Genomic DNA, 15,559 nt, shown 5'->3' with positions numbered 1-15,559 from the left:
TTTCAAAAATTAGCGACTACAAACGCAAATGGGCACAAGTGTTTGAAACCATTTAAATTGTAACATTTAACAAAAATTTATTTTTGCATTTAAGAGCGAAGTGAAAAGAAACAAAATCATGTTATAATTAGTGTAAAATGCAGACAATTGTTTTTAAGTATGAGTTTGAGTTTGATGAAAATCAAGAAACTCATCGAAGGCAATCAGATGCCGGCATTTCTCACATGATTATTTATAGCAGAGACGAAGTACCGCACTCTCGATAAGTACATGCGATACGTATCCAACTCAATTCAACTATGAATTGCAAAAACAAAAGCTACAATCGAAACCAAGATAGAGCAGAGCTTGTCGGTCGCGTCGCAAAGACAACACCAACACCAGCAGCAGCCACAGCAACAGCAGCAGCAGCAGCAACAACATGAGCGGCAACAGCAGCAATAATAAAACCAAGCAGCGTTCGTGGACTTCATTTATAAGTGTTGACGCTGTGCAGTTGGGGCTCAGTATCTTGACAGACGTCTCGTTGTCACTATCGTTAAAACATTTAAGCAAGAAACAGAGACAGTTAAGCTCCGGCTGCGTTAATTGTTAGTCCACACGTTCTTTTACACAGTAATGAGAGATACTTTAGTTTATAGATGCGCAAACATCTTGATCTCAAGAGGGCAGTTCGAACACTTTTATTCGCCTCTCTTCAGTTCAGTTCAATTCAATTCAGTTCGATTCGGCTCGACTCGACACTGTTGTGTCTATGGTTATTTTTTACTATCGATGTTGTGTTGGAATGTTTTTGGCTGTGCGGATGTTTTCAGTGCTTTCCAAGTGAAAGTTCTAATCCGGCTGCATGAGACTCTTCAATATATCGGTTTTATGTGCTGAATTATTTATCGTTTATTTATACAATTGGCAAAACTCCGAGCTGAAGAAAAGAGTTGAAACGTGAATGTGCTTACATAGTTCCACATATGTTTGTTTTGTTGATTTATTTAAGTGTTTTACACGTTTTACATAATACAATTGAGCTTTAAAAGTGGTTGGTTATGAACTATTTAATGTGTGTGAGAATCTATTTAATTAATATTCTATCAATGTTAGAGTATCAGCTAATTAACGTGAGAACTTTATAAAAACTATTGAATAACTATCAAGTACTTTATAAAGCTGAATTCTGAAACCAGTGCAAGAAGATCAATTACAAACTTTGTGAGTTAACCATGTTATCAACTGTCAGAGTTTTGCGGAATTCCTTCATCCAGTATTTATGACCGGTTATAATTTTCACAATGCTCTGAAAATGTGACAATTATGTGCAGATTAATCGGATTTCCAATTGTTGCTGTTGTTGTTGTTGTTGAATCAATCGCGACGCGTTTGTCGGCGTCTGAATCGCCCAATTTATAGCAATTGAAATAACTCGATTAGCATTATCAGCAGCCAAGATAAGCTCAATGCTCAGGAGGATGTTGTATACTTATTTCTGTATTTTATTCGTTTTTTTTATAGTTTACACTGTTCTTTTTGATTTTGCCCCGTCATTCGTAACGCTATAAACGATTACCTGAATGAGCAGACCAACAGCAACAAAACATACAAAATGCTTGTTATTATTTATTGGCCGCGAGCAAGTCATAGTCAAGGCGGCCCAACTTCTAGAACAGCGACAATATAACTTCAAGTGCTAACATGCTGGCATACAAAACGCCTTTTGATATCACACTGATACGCATTCGAACTCACACTCGCACTCACACTCATATTCGTATTCGAATGCGAGTGTACTCGCTTGCATGCGACCTGTTGAAGTTAGTCGTGAGTTAGGCTTGTGTGTGCAAAGAGAGAACAAAATAATAAAAAGCAGCAAAAGCTCGCCTTAATTACAAATTGTAACATTGAATGGGACATTTGTTCGAACCCGAAAAGGTCGTTGCGAATTTTTATCTAGAGCAATTATCCGTAGGTACTCGAGTTCTACATATGTATGTACAATACAAACATAGTTCTAGTTGACAAGCTACATCAGGTTGTTAGATTGCATATTTACAATTGAAGTGCAAACATTATAGTACTCATCAAAGTGTTGTGTGTTTGAGTCATAAATGTGCAGAAATAGTTTTGAAGCTGTTATTAACAAATCTGAGTTCTGAGAAACAATTTACAGTGAAACAAAAAACATAAGCTGAAACAATTTTAAAAATAATTGGTGGTTATATTTTTATACCCGCTACCCATAGGGTAGAAGGGTATTATAACTTTGTGCCGACAGGAAATGTATGTAACAGGTAGAAGGAGGCATCTCCGACCCTATAAAGTATATATATTCTTGATCAGCGAATCAGCGATCAGCGAATTTTGGTTTATACAATAATTACTATAGTAGTTATGATTCCTGAAAATTTGGTTGCGATCAGATAAAAATTGTCGAAGTTATTAAAGAAATACTTTTGTTTGGGCAAAAACGCCTACTTACTAGGGGTCTGAGTTGCTTTGGCTGACCATCTGGCACATTGTGCCGTCTATGGTATATTTTGAATGGTGTGCTGTATCGATATACCAATTATACCATTCGGTATATTTTTAGTATATATATAGTATATAGTATAGTAGTAATATTCGGTATATTTTGAGAATAATATTCCAAAATATATTGCTTTTAATCAAATTGGGTAGCGGGTATCTCACAGTCGAGTACACTCGACTGTAGCTTTCTTACTAGTTATCTCTGGATTAGCAGTATATTTAGAGCTAATTGATTTTAGGAACTTTTTCAGTTTATGGAGAAAACACATAAATTCGTTTATATTTTGTTACAAACAGAAAAATAATTTCATAAATGTACTAAAAAAAATGTTTTGGAATATATATTTATTTTAGAGAATTACCTATATTTCAATTGTGCAAATAATATAAGTGAAGTGGTTCAATCATCTCGTTGCAAATACATTTAACTACATATATGTATGAATTCTCGAACGCATGCGTAATTGTGCTATATTGAACTGTCGCAAACTTCCATAGATTGCAGTAAATTTTTTTACAACACATTTTCATTGATTGCTGCGGCTGTAAAGCCAAATCAATTGCGTCAAGTGATTCACTTTTAAATAGACCCACTTAAAATTGCCAATTCCGCAATTCATTGTTAACTCAAAGTACGACGTCTTCGCATGGCTTTAAAGTGTTTTATTATAGTACCTTATTATACCCAGTTGACTTTGGTTATCTGCATTCCAACATTCACATCTCACTAGATAATTCTCTAGGGTATTCCCAATACTGACTGCGTAAATTAATTCAAGCCTAGGTGTAAAACTAGTTATTCGTAATTATTTCACCACATTGACTTAAGTTAATTCCGAGCGAGTGTAATCCTAAAAGTTTCATTAAAGTTTCTGAGTTTAATGTTTTTAAAAAAATTGCTATTTTTGATACTTGTTTGAAGAACACAGCTGTAACGATTAATTAAACTAGAGTTCACTTATTTACAGGTGCTGCGAATAAGTTATAGCTGCAAAATATGGCTCGTTGCTTGAGCTTTTATTTGCTGCAAGCACTTGCTTTTGTTGCCACGGGTAAGTCTTTTAAATTGTCAATACGATTGTTCAAGTGCCTAATAGTAAATATAAATATTTTATTAAACAGTGGGATACGTCAAGGCGCAAGTTAGTCAAGGCTTCACTGTTGATACTCATGATCTGACGGTATTGTTGAATGGCAATAAAACTTTTGAGATTTATGCTAGGTAAGTTCGAACTTAATCCAACTATCAATAGCAGCCACTTGACAAACTAATTATAACCACTTGTAGTAACAATATTGGAGTAAATGCCAATGTGCAGTTGATCAAACAACATGAGGACTACTTGGATTTGGATCCCGAGTCATTTGTCTATCAAGCGGGCAGTTCGTTCAGTCAAATCATCACTGTAACCGGTCGTCATGCAGGTAATGTCGAGATCACCGCCAGCAGTAATCCCAGCGAAAGTTGGATGTGAGTAATGAATGAAATTCCCAATTGATTGACTTATCACTTAATGATGCCCTTTTCGACTTTTGCAGCACCAGCGATTTGTTTGTGCGTGTTGTTGTTGCCAAGTCTGAAGCCATTATTTACACCTCAATTGTGTTTGGCTGGATTTATTTTGTTGCATGGTCGGTCTCGTTTTATCCACAAATATGGATCAACTACCGCCGCAAATCGGTGGAGGGTTTGAATTTTGATTTCATAGCCCTCAACATTGTGGGCTTTACGCTCTACAGCATGTTCAATTGTGGATTGTATTTCATCACCGGGCTGCAGGATGAGTACGAGGAGCGACATCCTCACGGCGTAAATCCCGTGCTGCTAAACGATGTCGTCTTCTCATTGCACGCCATGTTTGCCACAAGCATCACAATCATTCAGTGCTATGTGTATGAGGTAAAAACCAATTGATTGCATAATCTCTATGGCTATATCTAACATATCTTATCTTGCGATTTAGCGCGGATTGCAACGTGTCTCGAAGACGGCATTCGGTTTATTGGCAATATTTGCTCTGTTCATCGTCATATCAGGTGGACTGGCTGGTGGTGGGGTAATTCATTGGCTGGATTTCCTATACTACTGCAGGTGATTTTAATTTACTATATTTACTTGCTATATATTCGTTTTAATCCCCATTATCTCCCCAGCTATGTGAAGCTGACGATAACAATCATCAAATATATTCCCCAGGCCTTGATGAATTATCGCAGAAAAAGTACTGTGGGATGGTGCGTATTGATTTCTATTCAAAATTAAATTTGATTATAATGCGAAAGTAATTATTTTGCAGGAGTATAGGTAATATCTTATTGGATTTCACTGGCGGAACTCTGAGTATGCTGCAAATGATATTGAATGCGCATAACTATGGTAAGCTTATCACTACGAATTTTCGAAAGCCCTTTGTTTTATTTCTCAAAAAATTTACTTGCAGACGATTGGGCGTCTTTATTCGGTGACCCGACGAAGTTTGGCCTTGGTTTATTTTCTGTGCTATTTGACATATTCTTCATGCTTCAGCATTACGTATTTTACAGGTAATTCAATAAATTTCCCATATTTTTGTAATTTACTCGATTGCACCAGATTTTCTTCGCTAGTCATCAATTTTAATTGAACCCACCCATTTATTATATGTTATCAATTCGTTTTTATTTTGTTTTATTTTTTTGCTGAGTCAATTATGTTTTTGATTTTCACAGACATTCGAGAGAGTCTTCTAGCTCTGATCTAACGACTGATACAGCGGTTAATAATGAAGCTCAGAATGAGTCGATTGAGAAATATTAGACCTTAACCTTAACCTTATTATTCTATATTGATTTTAGTTTTTGTATAATATTTAGTACTTATTGCCTATTTATAATTTATGTTTATGCCATGTCTGTTTGTAGTCGTTATTTAGTACTTTGCTTTACATTATTTATTTAAAGTGCCGTATTAATAAATGTATCTACTCTTGTACATATATATTTATGAATGAAAATTTTATTTAAATAAATTGAACTTACAATATTTTATGCGTGATTTATTTACGGGAACTGGATGGATTATAAATTTACAAATATGCATACAAAAAAATTATTATTTGATGTGGGTTTGATGTTTTGAAAAGCCCGCAATAGAAGGGAAAATCTAAAAAAAAATTTCCCTATAATACAATTCCCTGAAATAAAGTGTGGCGGTTGGTCGATTCTTTATTGTATTTTGGTTCTACAAAAAGAAAATGCATAGAAACGTAGATTTATGAGCCATTGTTCATTTTATAATGTGTACTATATATATACAATACTAATTGAATAAAATATAAATATTAACACAACACCGGTTAACCGGTTAAAATAGGACGCTACTATTCAAAGGAATCGAAATGGCGCGTACTTAGCAACAGCTGTTTGATGCCGCTTGTGTTGCCGTTTTGTGACTGCTAAAACATAAAGAAGAAGAAAACACTTGTTTGATAATTTACGTTTTGAAAAATTCGCTTTGTAAATAAATACATTTAATATATTTATAATCAATTACTAGTTACCTAAACAGAGTATGTACGTTGTTGAACCAATGTCTTATAAAAAAGAAAGGTATTATTCATTTGTGGAGTGCAAAAGTGGAATATTATTATTTGCTTGCATGATCGTACATGTAAAATGCTCAAATAGCAGTTTAGCATTTAATTCTTTAAACAATTAAAATTTTTTTTTGAAATATTTGTAGATTGAGCAATGATGAGGAGGAAGAGGATATTTTCGAAGCCGCAAACTCGAATTTGGAAAATGCAAATACCGAGCAAAACACAGAAGAATTGTGAGTACGCTAATTACTTTGCCTCGACAGGTGTCTCGCCTTAGTTTAATCTATGTTATCTTATATACTTTGCGTGTGTATGTGTTAACGTACATATATGTCTGAGTTTTACTAATATACCACATTACTTTCAGGCCAAATGAACCATTGGCATATCTACAAGGTTTAAATGTAAGTATACAAATTCTTGTATTTAATTGATCATTAATATATTATTATCTTTTCATTGCAGTCGGGCAACTTGATGCAGTTCAGTCAGGTAAGACTTCTCTCGATCGTTTGAGGCGTTGCGATAGATCCGATTGAACTAGAATCAGCGAAAAACTGGCTACAGCCGAGAGAACACTATTGATCAGTGATATGTCAATCTCAAAGAGCCCCATTGGTTTTATCCTGTACTTAATGGAAAAGATTAATAGGGAAAATGAATGAACACTTCGTTGATATCGCCAATCGGCCTCGTTCACATTGATCTCTTGTATAATAATTCCTGTGGCCTGGGTCTCTGACAACAGATCATTACTTAAGTACGTTAGGAGGGCGATTTCCAAAATGGATATTGACAGAAACACCAAATTGATGAAGGCACCAAAGGCATCATAGGGTTTTTTACCCATAGCCGACTCTGCAATGGCGTAGTATTGGTTAAAAACACCCACCGTAATACCCAGCAGATGGCAGATCAGCGATAGTACAATCGAAAGCGACATCAGGGCCATATAATCTGTGCTCTGCGAGCATATCATTTTATATTGCGCAGCGAGCACATCCAGCTCATCGGCCAATGAGCAGAAGCGTTGAATGCGATAGTATTTCGAATAGAGTACTTTGTGCTTCGGGTTCTGCATTAGATTTACCTGCTGTACTTGCAATTTCAAGCGGTCATTTAGTGCCTGTATTATGTTCTTAATAACGATCATGGCACCGAAGTAACAGTTGTTTAAGAAATTCGAAATCACCATGGGAAATAGAGTGTAGAGAGTCCAAGACCAGCGTAAATCCGGCTGATTGCGTTTTTGTTGCACTATTAATGCCATCTCCATGACGAAGGGAAATCCTAAAACTTTAATCATGGCCAGCATCACCGATGTCAACACTACGCGTCCATCAATGGGCAGCGATTCGATGGTGTCAAAGAGTGGAACTCCGCTCATCATGCGTGCCACAGTTTTGCTCATTATCATTTGGGTTATGAAGTTAATAATGGCCACAATAATGTTCATATAACTGTACAATTTGACAGCATCTCGTAGATTTAACTGTGACATCGTGTAATCCTTATACATTTGACGCACATAGATGGTGGTGAAAATCGCGGTTACTAGCATGGCATATGCCAAATATTTCTTCGAGAATATATAGCGATGGCGACCGCGCAACGTAAAACGGTTGGCAAAGAGTCCAAACAGTGTTAACATAAATATTAGCGTAACGAGTAAAAAGTGAACTATTTGCCCAGTGCCTCGAATGGGTTTCCTCGAGAGTCGAATGCCAAAGAAGCCCATTGCGTTCGAGTGTCGATTACCTACTGACCATGTAATGCGTGTAGCACACAATTAATTGATGTTTAATTGTTTGTTACAATCTTGATGGCTGGTCCCCAAAAAGCACGACACCTCACAATATTAATTGACAAGCGTTCCCAGTTGGACTCATTAATCAATGGGTCGGCAAATTAACAAGTAATTTCATTTGTTTGCTTTAATTTAATATCTTTATTTATTTCAGCAATCCGTACTGCGTGATATGATGCTGCAAGATATCAAAACACAGATCAATGCATTGCCAAAGCTGGAAAATCACAATAAAGGAGATTATTGTCTGAGCTTGATTTTGGAGGAGCCGCCCAGGTCGCATTGGATGTTTTCGGTGCCATTGAACAAGTTATATATTCGTATGAATAAGACCTTCAATATAGATGTGAAATTTAAAATCAAGATGCCCTTTCAACCGCTCAACCTAAGAGCTTTTATCTGCTTCGTTAAGGATGTCAGTGAACCTGTGTTGCGTTGTCAGAATCATCTAAGCACAGATCCAAGTGAGTTAATACATAAAATCTGTTTAATTAGTTATTAATTTGCATATTCTCACAGTCAAGGACGATATGAGCAAGCGAAGCTGTTTACTACGCTGTGCTAACCCAAATTCAACATATTTTGGAACAGATCAGGGAAAGAGTATTATAGAACGTTACTCTGTTTTAGTGCCTTTGAATATGAGTCATTCCAGCCATCAAGGCGGTGGATTTGTGCGACAAACCCTTGCCTTCGATTTCACCTGCCAGAATTCATGCTTTGGCCGCAAAGAAACTTGTTTGGTTTTTTGTTTGGAAAACGTAAAGTAAGTAAAGTAAACGATAAATTATGATTTGATTAATTCATTCCTTCCTAGTTCTATAATCTTAAGAATATGAACTATAAAACAACTAAATTAAATTGGAGGAACTTCTGGCTGTAAGCTTTAAATACTATTCTTTATTTTGCAGTGGCGATATATTAGGTCAGCAGGTGTTGTATGTTAAGATTTGCTCGTGCCCAAAGCGTGATCGCAATGAAGACGAACGCAAGTTGGGGAGCAATAAGCGCAAGGAAGCGTCGTGTGCCTCGGATGACGAAGAAGTCGACGAGGAACGTGGCAAAAAGACGCGTCGACGCACTCTTCAACGCGACGTTAAAGACGAGAATGAAAGCAACGATAGCTGCGATACGCAGGCTTTTCCCTCAGACTGGAATGTTTCACGAACTGAAGATGGCAATTATCGTCTAGTTATGAAGTGTTCAAAGAAGGATATGCTAGTGGAGAGCATCGAGGGTATGATTGAGAAGACAGCAGCCGCAATGCTACGAAGTCCACAAAATGTTAAACTACGTCAACATGCCAACCATTTGCTGAACCTTAAAAGTAAATATTATGCTACATATTTGTTTAACAAGTAACTTACTATGTTTCTCTCTGATTACAGAATGCGCACTGAAGCTATCATAATTTTCTAAATGAAAACAAAAATTACCTACGTTATAAGCAAATCCAATGAATACCTGCGACATTGTACAATCATAGTATTTAAAATGAGCACAATATGTTGATTTTATCGTATAAATATTGTTGACCGACTGCGTTGCCTTAAAACTTAAGTTTAACCATACTATAGAGTAAGTTTTCTAATAAATGGATCATATGTACTATGTACATAACACATAAAATACTATCATAATGCATTACCCTCTGTCGCCATATAGACTTTATAGTTGTGCACGGTCAATGCACCGCAGCAAAATGAGCAACTGCTGTTGGCGTTGAACTTGCAGCATGCCGCAAATATGTCAAAACTGATATGTTGGATTTTCATATGCATATTTATACTTGGGTTTTCATGTTTTGCTTTGAGGTCTATGCTAAAAAAAGCAAAAGGCAATGCAAATTGCACACATTTCCCTTTCAATCTGCATGCACATGTGCGAGATGGCAAAGATCAGCAAGCAGATGTTGTAATGGAAGGCGTTCTTCTGCCACATGCACATTACGAGTACGAATACTCGTTTAATAATAATAATACTATAAGCGAGTAAACATAATGCTCGCATGCCTGTCCGTATGTGCCATACATTGACATAGGGCAGTGCCAAATAAGGCGTCTCAAGATTGTTTGGGGCTTTAATTTTAACGGCTTTCTCTTCTTGCCGGTTTGGATACGGCTTGTTGAGGTCTCTTCAAGCATACTCAGCTACTGGTTTGCTGCCATAACTTTTTGAGTGGAGTGCACATCGAAAAAAAGAGCTCACTGCTTATGCTCATCGATGGCATTCTACATAAGGTTTTTGAAAGTAGCTATAGGTATTTCTGAATAAGGAAATGTTGCTGAAGTCTTCAACTAAGTTTCGAGTGGTTTACTCAACAGTAAACAATAAAATACATACATTTTGGATGTTTGTGTGCACATAAAGTGTATTTTATTATTAGCAATGGATGAGTTGAAATATGGTAGTAAGTAATAACTGTAGCTACCAAATTTGGTATGCAGATCGAGTATATTAAATAAAAATAATAAAAAAACCATTTTTATTAGACAGTGCAATTGCTATAAACTCGTTTTTGAATTGCGTAGGAAAACAGGTGATATCTTCCAAGAAATTTCGATTGATCAATGAATATTTTGAAATTAGCATTTTGCTTATTTTACTTATCAGTTTATCTGTAGTTTATGTAAACAACAAAGAATGGTTTACATAGCTAACTATGCATAGTGAAACAGATACCTTTTTTTTTTTAAAGATAAATTTTACTTTATCAGTTGATGTATCAGAAATTAAACTTAAGAGTTAGCCATAGGGTCATTCACTTTTCATAATCGTTCATACATATAAGCGTTTGTAAATATGTACTTATGCATATGTGCAATGCCCATAAAGCCAAGTCAATCCAAGAGACATCAGGTGAAACTACCTACACACTCACAATCAAAGCAATGTCAGTTATTCGATTCCACTCAAAAGCTGAAGCACCAAAAGCTGAACAAGAGAGAGACACATAAAAATAGAGAGTGAGGTGCTGCAACGAACGCTTTTGCAGTTGCTTGGCAAGACAATTTGGCGACACGAGAGAGCGTTTGGATAGTGAGTGAGTGAGAGAGAGAGAGCGAAGACGTGAGATCTGCAGCTTGTCTACGCTGTTCAGTAAGAGTGGGAGAAGAGTTGAGCTGTAAGCTGTGCGTATCGTTTCAGTATTGTTTGATATCGGTTAGCTGGCACACGTGCGGTATTCGTTATAAGTTGGCCAACAACGCTTAAGCAACTAAAGCAAAACAAAAAAAAAAAGTCAATCAACAAATAAATAATTATAAGACATAATAAGAGGAAATTATTGTCGGTTAACGTCATAAACTGTTTTGTGCACTGTGAATGCAACTTTTGTGAAAATGGTTGAAACCGCAACGACAACAACAATCACACGTACCACATCGAGTGCCCCGGCAACGACTAGTGTGTCGCCCAATAGTGCCACGCCCACTGCGGCATTGGTGAATCGCAACGATGAAACGACACGCGCCATATTCAATCTGAAAGTCATTATCTTTCTTCTGCTGTTGCCACTCGTCTTGTTCGGTGTGTTTCTCAAACACCTTTTGGACTATCTGTTCTCGTTGGGACTCAAGGAGAAGGATGTGAGAGGCAAAGTGGCTCTGGTAAGACTGAAAAGCAAAAGGGGTTAATACACCAGATTGTCAACAAATCGCGACATGTGTATATAGATAGTACTTGTACTTGTGTATATATACTTGCAACCATTAGCGTCGCGTCACGCAGTTTTCTTTTTGAATTTTCCCCCCATTTTCCCTCTCACTTTTCGCGTGACATCTCCGCTGTGAATTGGGTGCGGCTCTAGAGCTTTGCTTACCAAGCATTTTGTTAATAAAACAAATATTTATGCTATATGCTGTGTTGTGTTGTGCTGTGCGGACTCTATAAACAATCAATTGTTTATATATTTACATGACAACAATTCTGTTTATTCGCCGCTTGAAATCTGGCTAAGTTTGGCTTGCAATAACAGACCAAAAAAAAAAATATCTTGAAAATAAACGATAAGTGATAATTTATCGTTCAATTGATGGTCACGACAAGGTCAAGAGTGCTGCCCAAAAAATGACGCCTACATCGAAGTATGTGACTAACTAAATAAGCATCTCGGTATGCTCGTATATTAAAATTGTCGATTTTCAATTTACATTCCATTTGCATGCACGTAGGTGTGCCAGTTATGTTTTTTTTCAATTTTGTTTTCAAAACTCGCATATGGATATATATAGTAAGTTTGTTTTGTATGTGTATATATGCGTCATTAAAGCGCAGCTTGTTCTGAACGTTGGCAGATCGTTCACACAGATATTCAGTCGCATATTCGCAGTCTATAGTAGAAACAGGTTTTGTTTTGTTGTTACAGATCTGAGAAACTTCACTTTTGTTTTCTTTGCCCCAAACTGATGACGTTTGCACAGCTTCGTGCTTTGTGCTTTGCGTCCCATACAAACAGACAGCGCTGATAAAAAAATAGAGATAAAGATACTAATGCATGTAGCTGCCAGCTGCCTACTTAGATGCTTACTCTATAGCACATTACACACATTTTTTGTTAGTTATTTTTTATAATTGAAATTTATAATCAGGTAGTCATATGGTAATGATTAAGATAACAATTTTCTCGCTGACACATTCATTTGCTTTTCTTGCAAGTTTTGTTACAAAATTGGATCAGTATTTCAAGTACAACTTCAAGATTCTTCGCTGCACTTAGCAATTGGGTAAATATTTGTATTTACTTTCATAATAATGAAGATATATTTGTATTTATTAGTTCCATGTATGGCAGCTGACATCATTGCATACCGATTAAATATTCTTATGACTGAAAGTATTAGCATAAAAATGTACTGTGAATACACACAATATTGAATGTGACAACGTGCACACGGATTGAGTAGTGAGTATGTGAGTGCGTTGTTCAGTTCATTCAGTTCAGTTTGCGGCTTTGCTCATAGACAGAGGTCACATCATTTTAATTACGGTCAAAAGTCACTCAATTGTGGTAAATGGGCAACTAATGTGTATACGTTATGTTTACATAAGCCCAGTGAATCTTTAACTATAAATTCTCGCTGGGCAAAACGCGATAGTATTGTATTTTGTAGTAAATCATGTATTAGCATAGCGTAGTTGTAGTATATATGAAATGTGCATAATATTTATGTCAGCAAGTTGTTCATTGTTTGCAAATAAAGCCAATTAATTTGCCGAACAATAATTAGTACATATGTGCGCATGTTTATGGGTCAACACATGCAAAGATGTGCCATCTATGTATGTATGTCTGTATATACAATTTTGTACTAATTTAGTGCACATTCCGCAGGTGACAGGCGGCGGCAGCGGTTTGGGACGTGAAATATGCCTGGAGCTGGCAAGACGAGGTTGCAAGGTGGCTGTTGTCGATGTCAACTCAAAGGGTTGCTATGAAACGGTCGAATTGCTCACCAAGATACCAAGTTGCACTGCCAAAGCCTATAAGGTAAGCGCAAGCAAGCACACTAATTGTTCGGGTAATTGCAATCTGTTAACTCGACCTGCCTATTATGCCACAGAACGATGTGTCCTCGCCACGAGAGCTGCAACTGATGGCTGCCAAAGTCGAAAAGGAATTGGGCCCCGTTGAAATACTGGTGAACAATGCTTCGCTGATGCCAATGACGTCGACACCGCATCTGAAAAGCGATGAAATCGACACTATTCTGCAGCTCAACCTTGGCTCTTACATAATGGTGAGTAACGAGGCGCAAACAATGTTTGAACCATTTTGAAGTTAAGCTTCTTGTATGGTTTTACAGACTACCAAGGAATTTTTGCCAAAGATGATAACACGTAAATCTGAGCACTTGGTCGCTGTGAATGCTTTGGCTGGTAAGTCTTGAGATTGGAATAATTTGTCATGACAAACTGGTATATTTTGCGCTATATGGTATATTTTGAATGTCGTACTATATCAATATTCCAAATATAGCCTTTCGTATATTTGAAGCATTTTAACGGTTTATTAATTAGGTATATTTTAAAATTAATACAGCACTTATTTGCTTTCATTAAAAATGGGTAGCAGGTATCTCAATGCTTTTATGACAATCTGGTATATTTTGCATTTTATGGAATATTTTGAATGTAGCAGTATATCGATATACCATATATGACCTTTAGTACTCTTTGTAGTATTTTTATACGATATATTAATTTATTATAGTTTAATAAAAAATAATACCGCACTTCTTCGCTTTCATTAAAAATGGGTAGCAGGTATCTCAATATTTTGTTATGACAATGTGGTATATTTGGCACTTTATGCTAAATTTTGAATGTTGTACTATATTGGTATATTTCAAAATGAATACCGCACTGTTTTGCTTACATTAAAAATGGGTAGCAAGTATCTCACAGTCGAGCACACTCGACTGTAGCTCTAAATTTTAGATATTTGTATTGATTGTGTGTTTTGTATTTTCTTTGGTTAGGATTAGTGCCTTTGCCAGGTGCTGGCATTTATACTGCCACCAAGTATGGCATTATGGGCTTCATGGAATCTCTGCGTGCTGAACTGCGTCTCTCGGACTGCGATTATGTGCGCACCACAGTTGCGAATGCTTATTTGATGAAAACCAGCGGAGATTTGCCGCTGCTAAGCGATGCGGGGTAAGAAGTTAAAAGAGACATAAAATAAAGTGTATTATCTGTATTTCATGCAAGCTAAAAATCAATCATAAAAATCTATTCCGAATCGTTAATTCAACTCGTCAGTTGCGGAAATGAATTCATTTGTTATTCCCCCAAAATAACTCAATACATTGCTCAACAAATTCTTATAACAATGGCATTTCAAGCTCATTACCAAATACGTTTCAGATTTTTTAATTCGGAGCACGCTTCATTGATTTCTGTGCATGATCGCTTGAACTACTCTCTCGATAGACAATAATATTTATTTCGTTTTCTCATCGTAGCATTTCGAAAAGCTATCCTGGTCTGCCCACACCTTATGTTGCTGAGAAAATTGTCAAGGGTGTGTTGCTGAATGAACGTATGGTTTATGTACCCAAGATATTTGCGCTCAGCGTCTGGTTGCTTAGGTGAGAAACGAACAATAACTTTAAATAGAATGCAATTTATTTATTTTATTTGATTCGATTTTCTTTTCAGACTGTTGCCTACCAAATGGCAGGATTATATGTTGTTGCGTTTCTATCATTTTGATGTGCGCAGTGCTCATTTGTTTTATTGGAAGCTGAATTAAAATGTCGCTTCGAGTTAGGATAAATGTTAGACAATAAGCATATTATTATTTATTTATACAAAAATGAAGATCAAATTAATAAAAAGGTAATCCAAATGAAGAATTTATATTGACATAAAAAGAGATATTAATTTTTATAGCATACTTTTGTGAATTTCATCAAGAGCAAAAATCAACTCTCAATTCATCACTTACAGAAAGTTCAAATAGCCTGCCAAGCTTGAAGTGCTTTAAGTGAATTATCAACCATAGCCATCGATTGGCGCCCAAAATGATTATAGCCGGCTCGAGTTGGCCATTTGGTCGCTTAAATATTCGATGATATATTCATAACTTATAATTAGGCTTAAAGGCAAAAAGTGCGATGAAAGCAATGTATATGAGTGTGTGTGTGTGTGT

At 36.3% G+C, this 15,559-nt stretch overlaps 3 protein-coding genes across 4 annotated transcripts; all 3 read left to right on the top strand.

The window, feature by feature from the left end:
* Positions 1–466: 466 nt before the first annotated feature.
* Positions 467–5,491, top strand: LOC133839564 (cystinosin homolog). Its single transcript, XM_062271176.1, has 10 exons — positions 467–590; positions 3,489–3,572; positions 3,643–3,742; positions 3,809–3,991; positions 4,060–4,420; positions 4,485–4,612; positions 4,675–4,755; positions 4,818–4,897; positions 4,962–5,064; positions 5,230–5,491. The coding sequence occupies exons 2-10, from the start codon at positions 3,518–3,520 to the stop codon at positions 5,315–5,317; spliced, it is 1,179 nt and encodes a 392-aa protein (XP_062127160.1). The 5' UTR covers positions 467–590; positions 3,489–3,517; the 3' UTR covers positions 5,318–5,491.
* A 461-nt stretch (positions 5,492–5,952) lies between these two features.
* Positions 5,953–9,534, top strand: LOC133837978 (cellular tumor antigen p53). The gene is made up of 8 exons (XM_062268894.1): positions 5,953–6,108; positions 6,242–6,331; positions 6,466–6,502; positions 6,564–6,590; positions 8,060–8,369; positions 8,425–8,671; positions 8,817–9,232; positions 9,294–9,534. Exons 1-8 carry the CDS (start codon positions 6,071–6,073, stop codon positions 9,314–9,316), a joined length of 1,188 nt encoding a protein of 395 aa, XP_062124878.1. The 5' UTR covers positions 5,953–6,070; the 3' UTR covers positions 9,317–9,534.
* Positions 9,535–11,052: 1,518 nt separating this feature from the next.
* LOC133837831 (short-chain dehydrogenase/reductase family 16C member 6) lies at positions 11,053–15,262 on the top strand. Of its 2 annotated transcripts, none has more exons than XM_062268726.1 (7): positions 11,053–11,513; positions 13,238–13,393; positions 13,467–13,643; positions 13,710–13,782; positions 14,385–14,562; positions 14,871–14,996; positions 15,067–15,260. In XM_062268726.1, exons 1-7 carry the CDS (start codon positions 11,247–11,249, stop codon positions 15,158–15,160), a joined length of 1,071 nt encoding a protein of 356 aa, XP_062124710.1. In that variant the 5' UTR covers positions 11,053–11,246; the 3' UTR covers positions 15,161–15,260. The 2 variants fall into 2 exon arrangements, with proteins under 2 accessions (XP_062124710.1, XP_062124711.1); XM_062268727.1 differs by lacking the exon at positions 11,053–11,513 and adding an exon at positions 12,074–12,136 and having other exon boundaries at positions 15,067–15,262.
* Positions 15,263–15,559: the final 297 nt, after the last annotated feature.

Source organism: Drosophila sulfurigaster, chromosome 2R (genome assembly GCF_023558435.1).
Source record: "Drosophila sulfurigaster albostrigata strain 15112-1811.04 chromosome 2R, ASM2355843v2, whole genome shotgun sequence".
Classification (NCBI taxonomy): domain Eukaryota; kingdom Metazoa; phylum Arthropoda; class Insecta; order Diptera; family Drosophilidae; genus Drosophila; species Drosophila sulfurigaster.
Note: the sequence above shows the minus strand (reverse complement) of the source record. Positions and strands in the feature narration are given on the sequence as shown.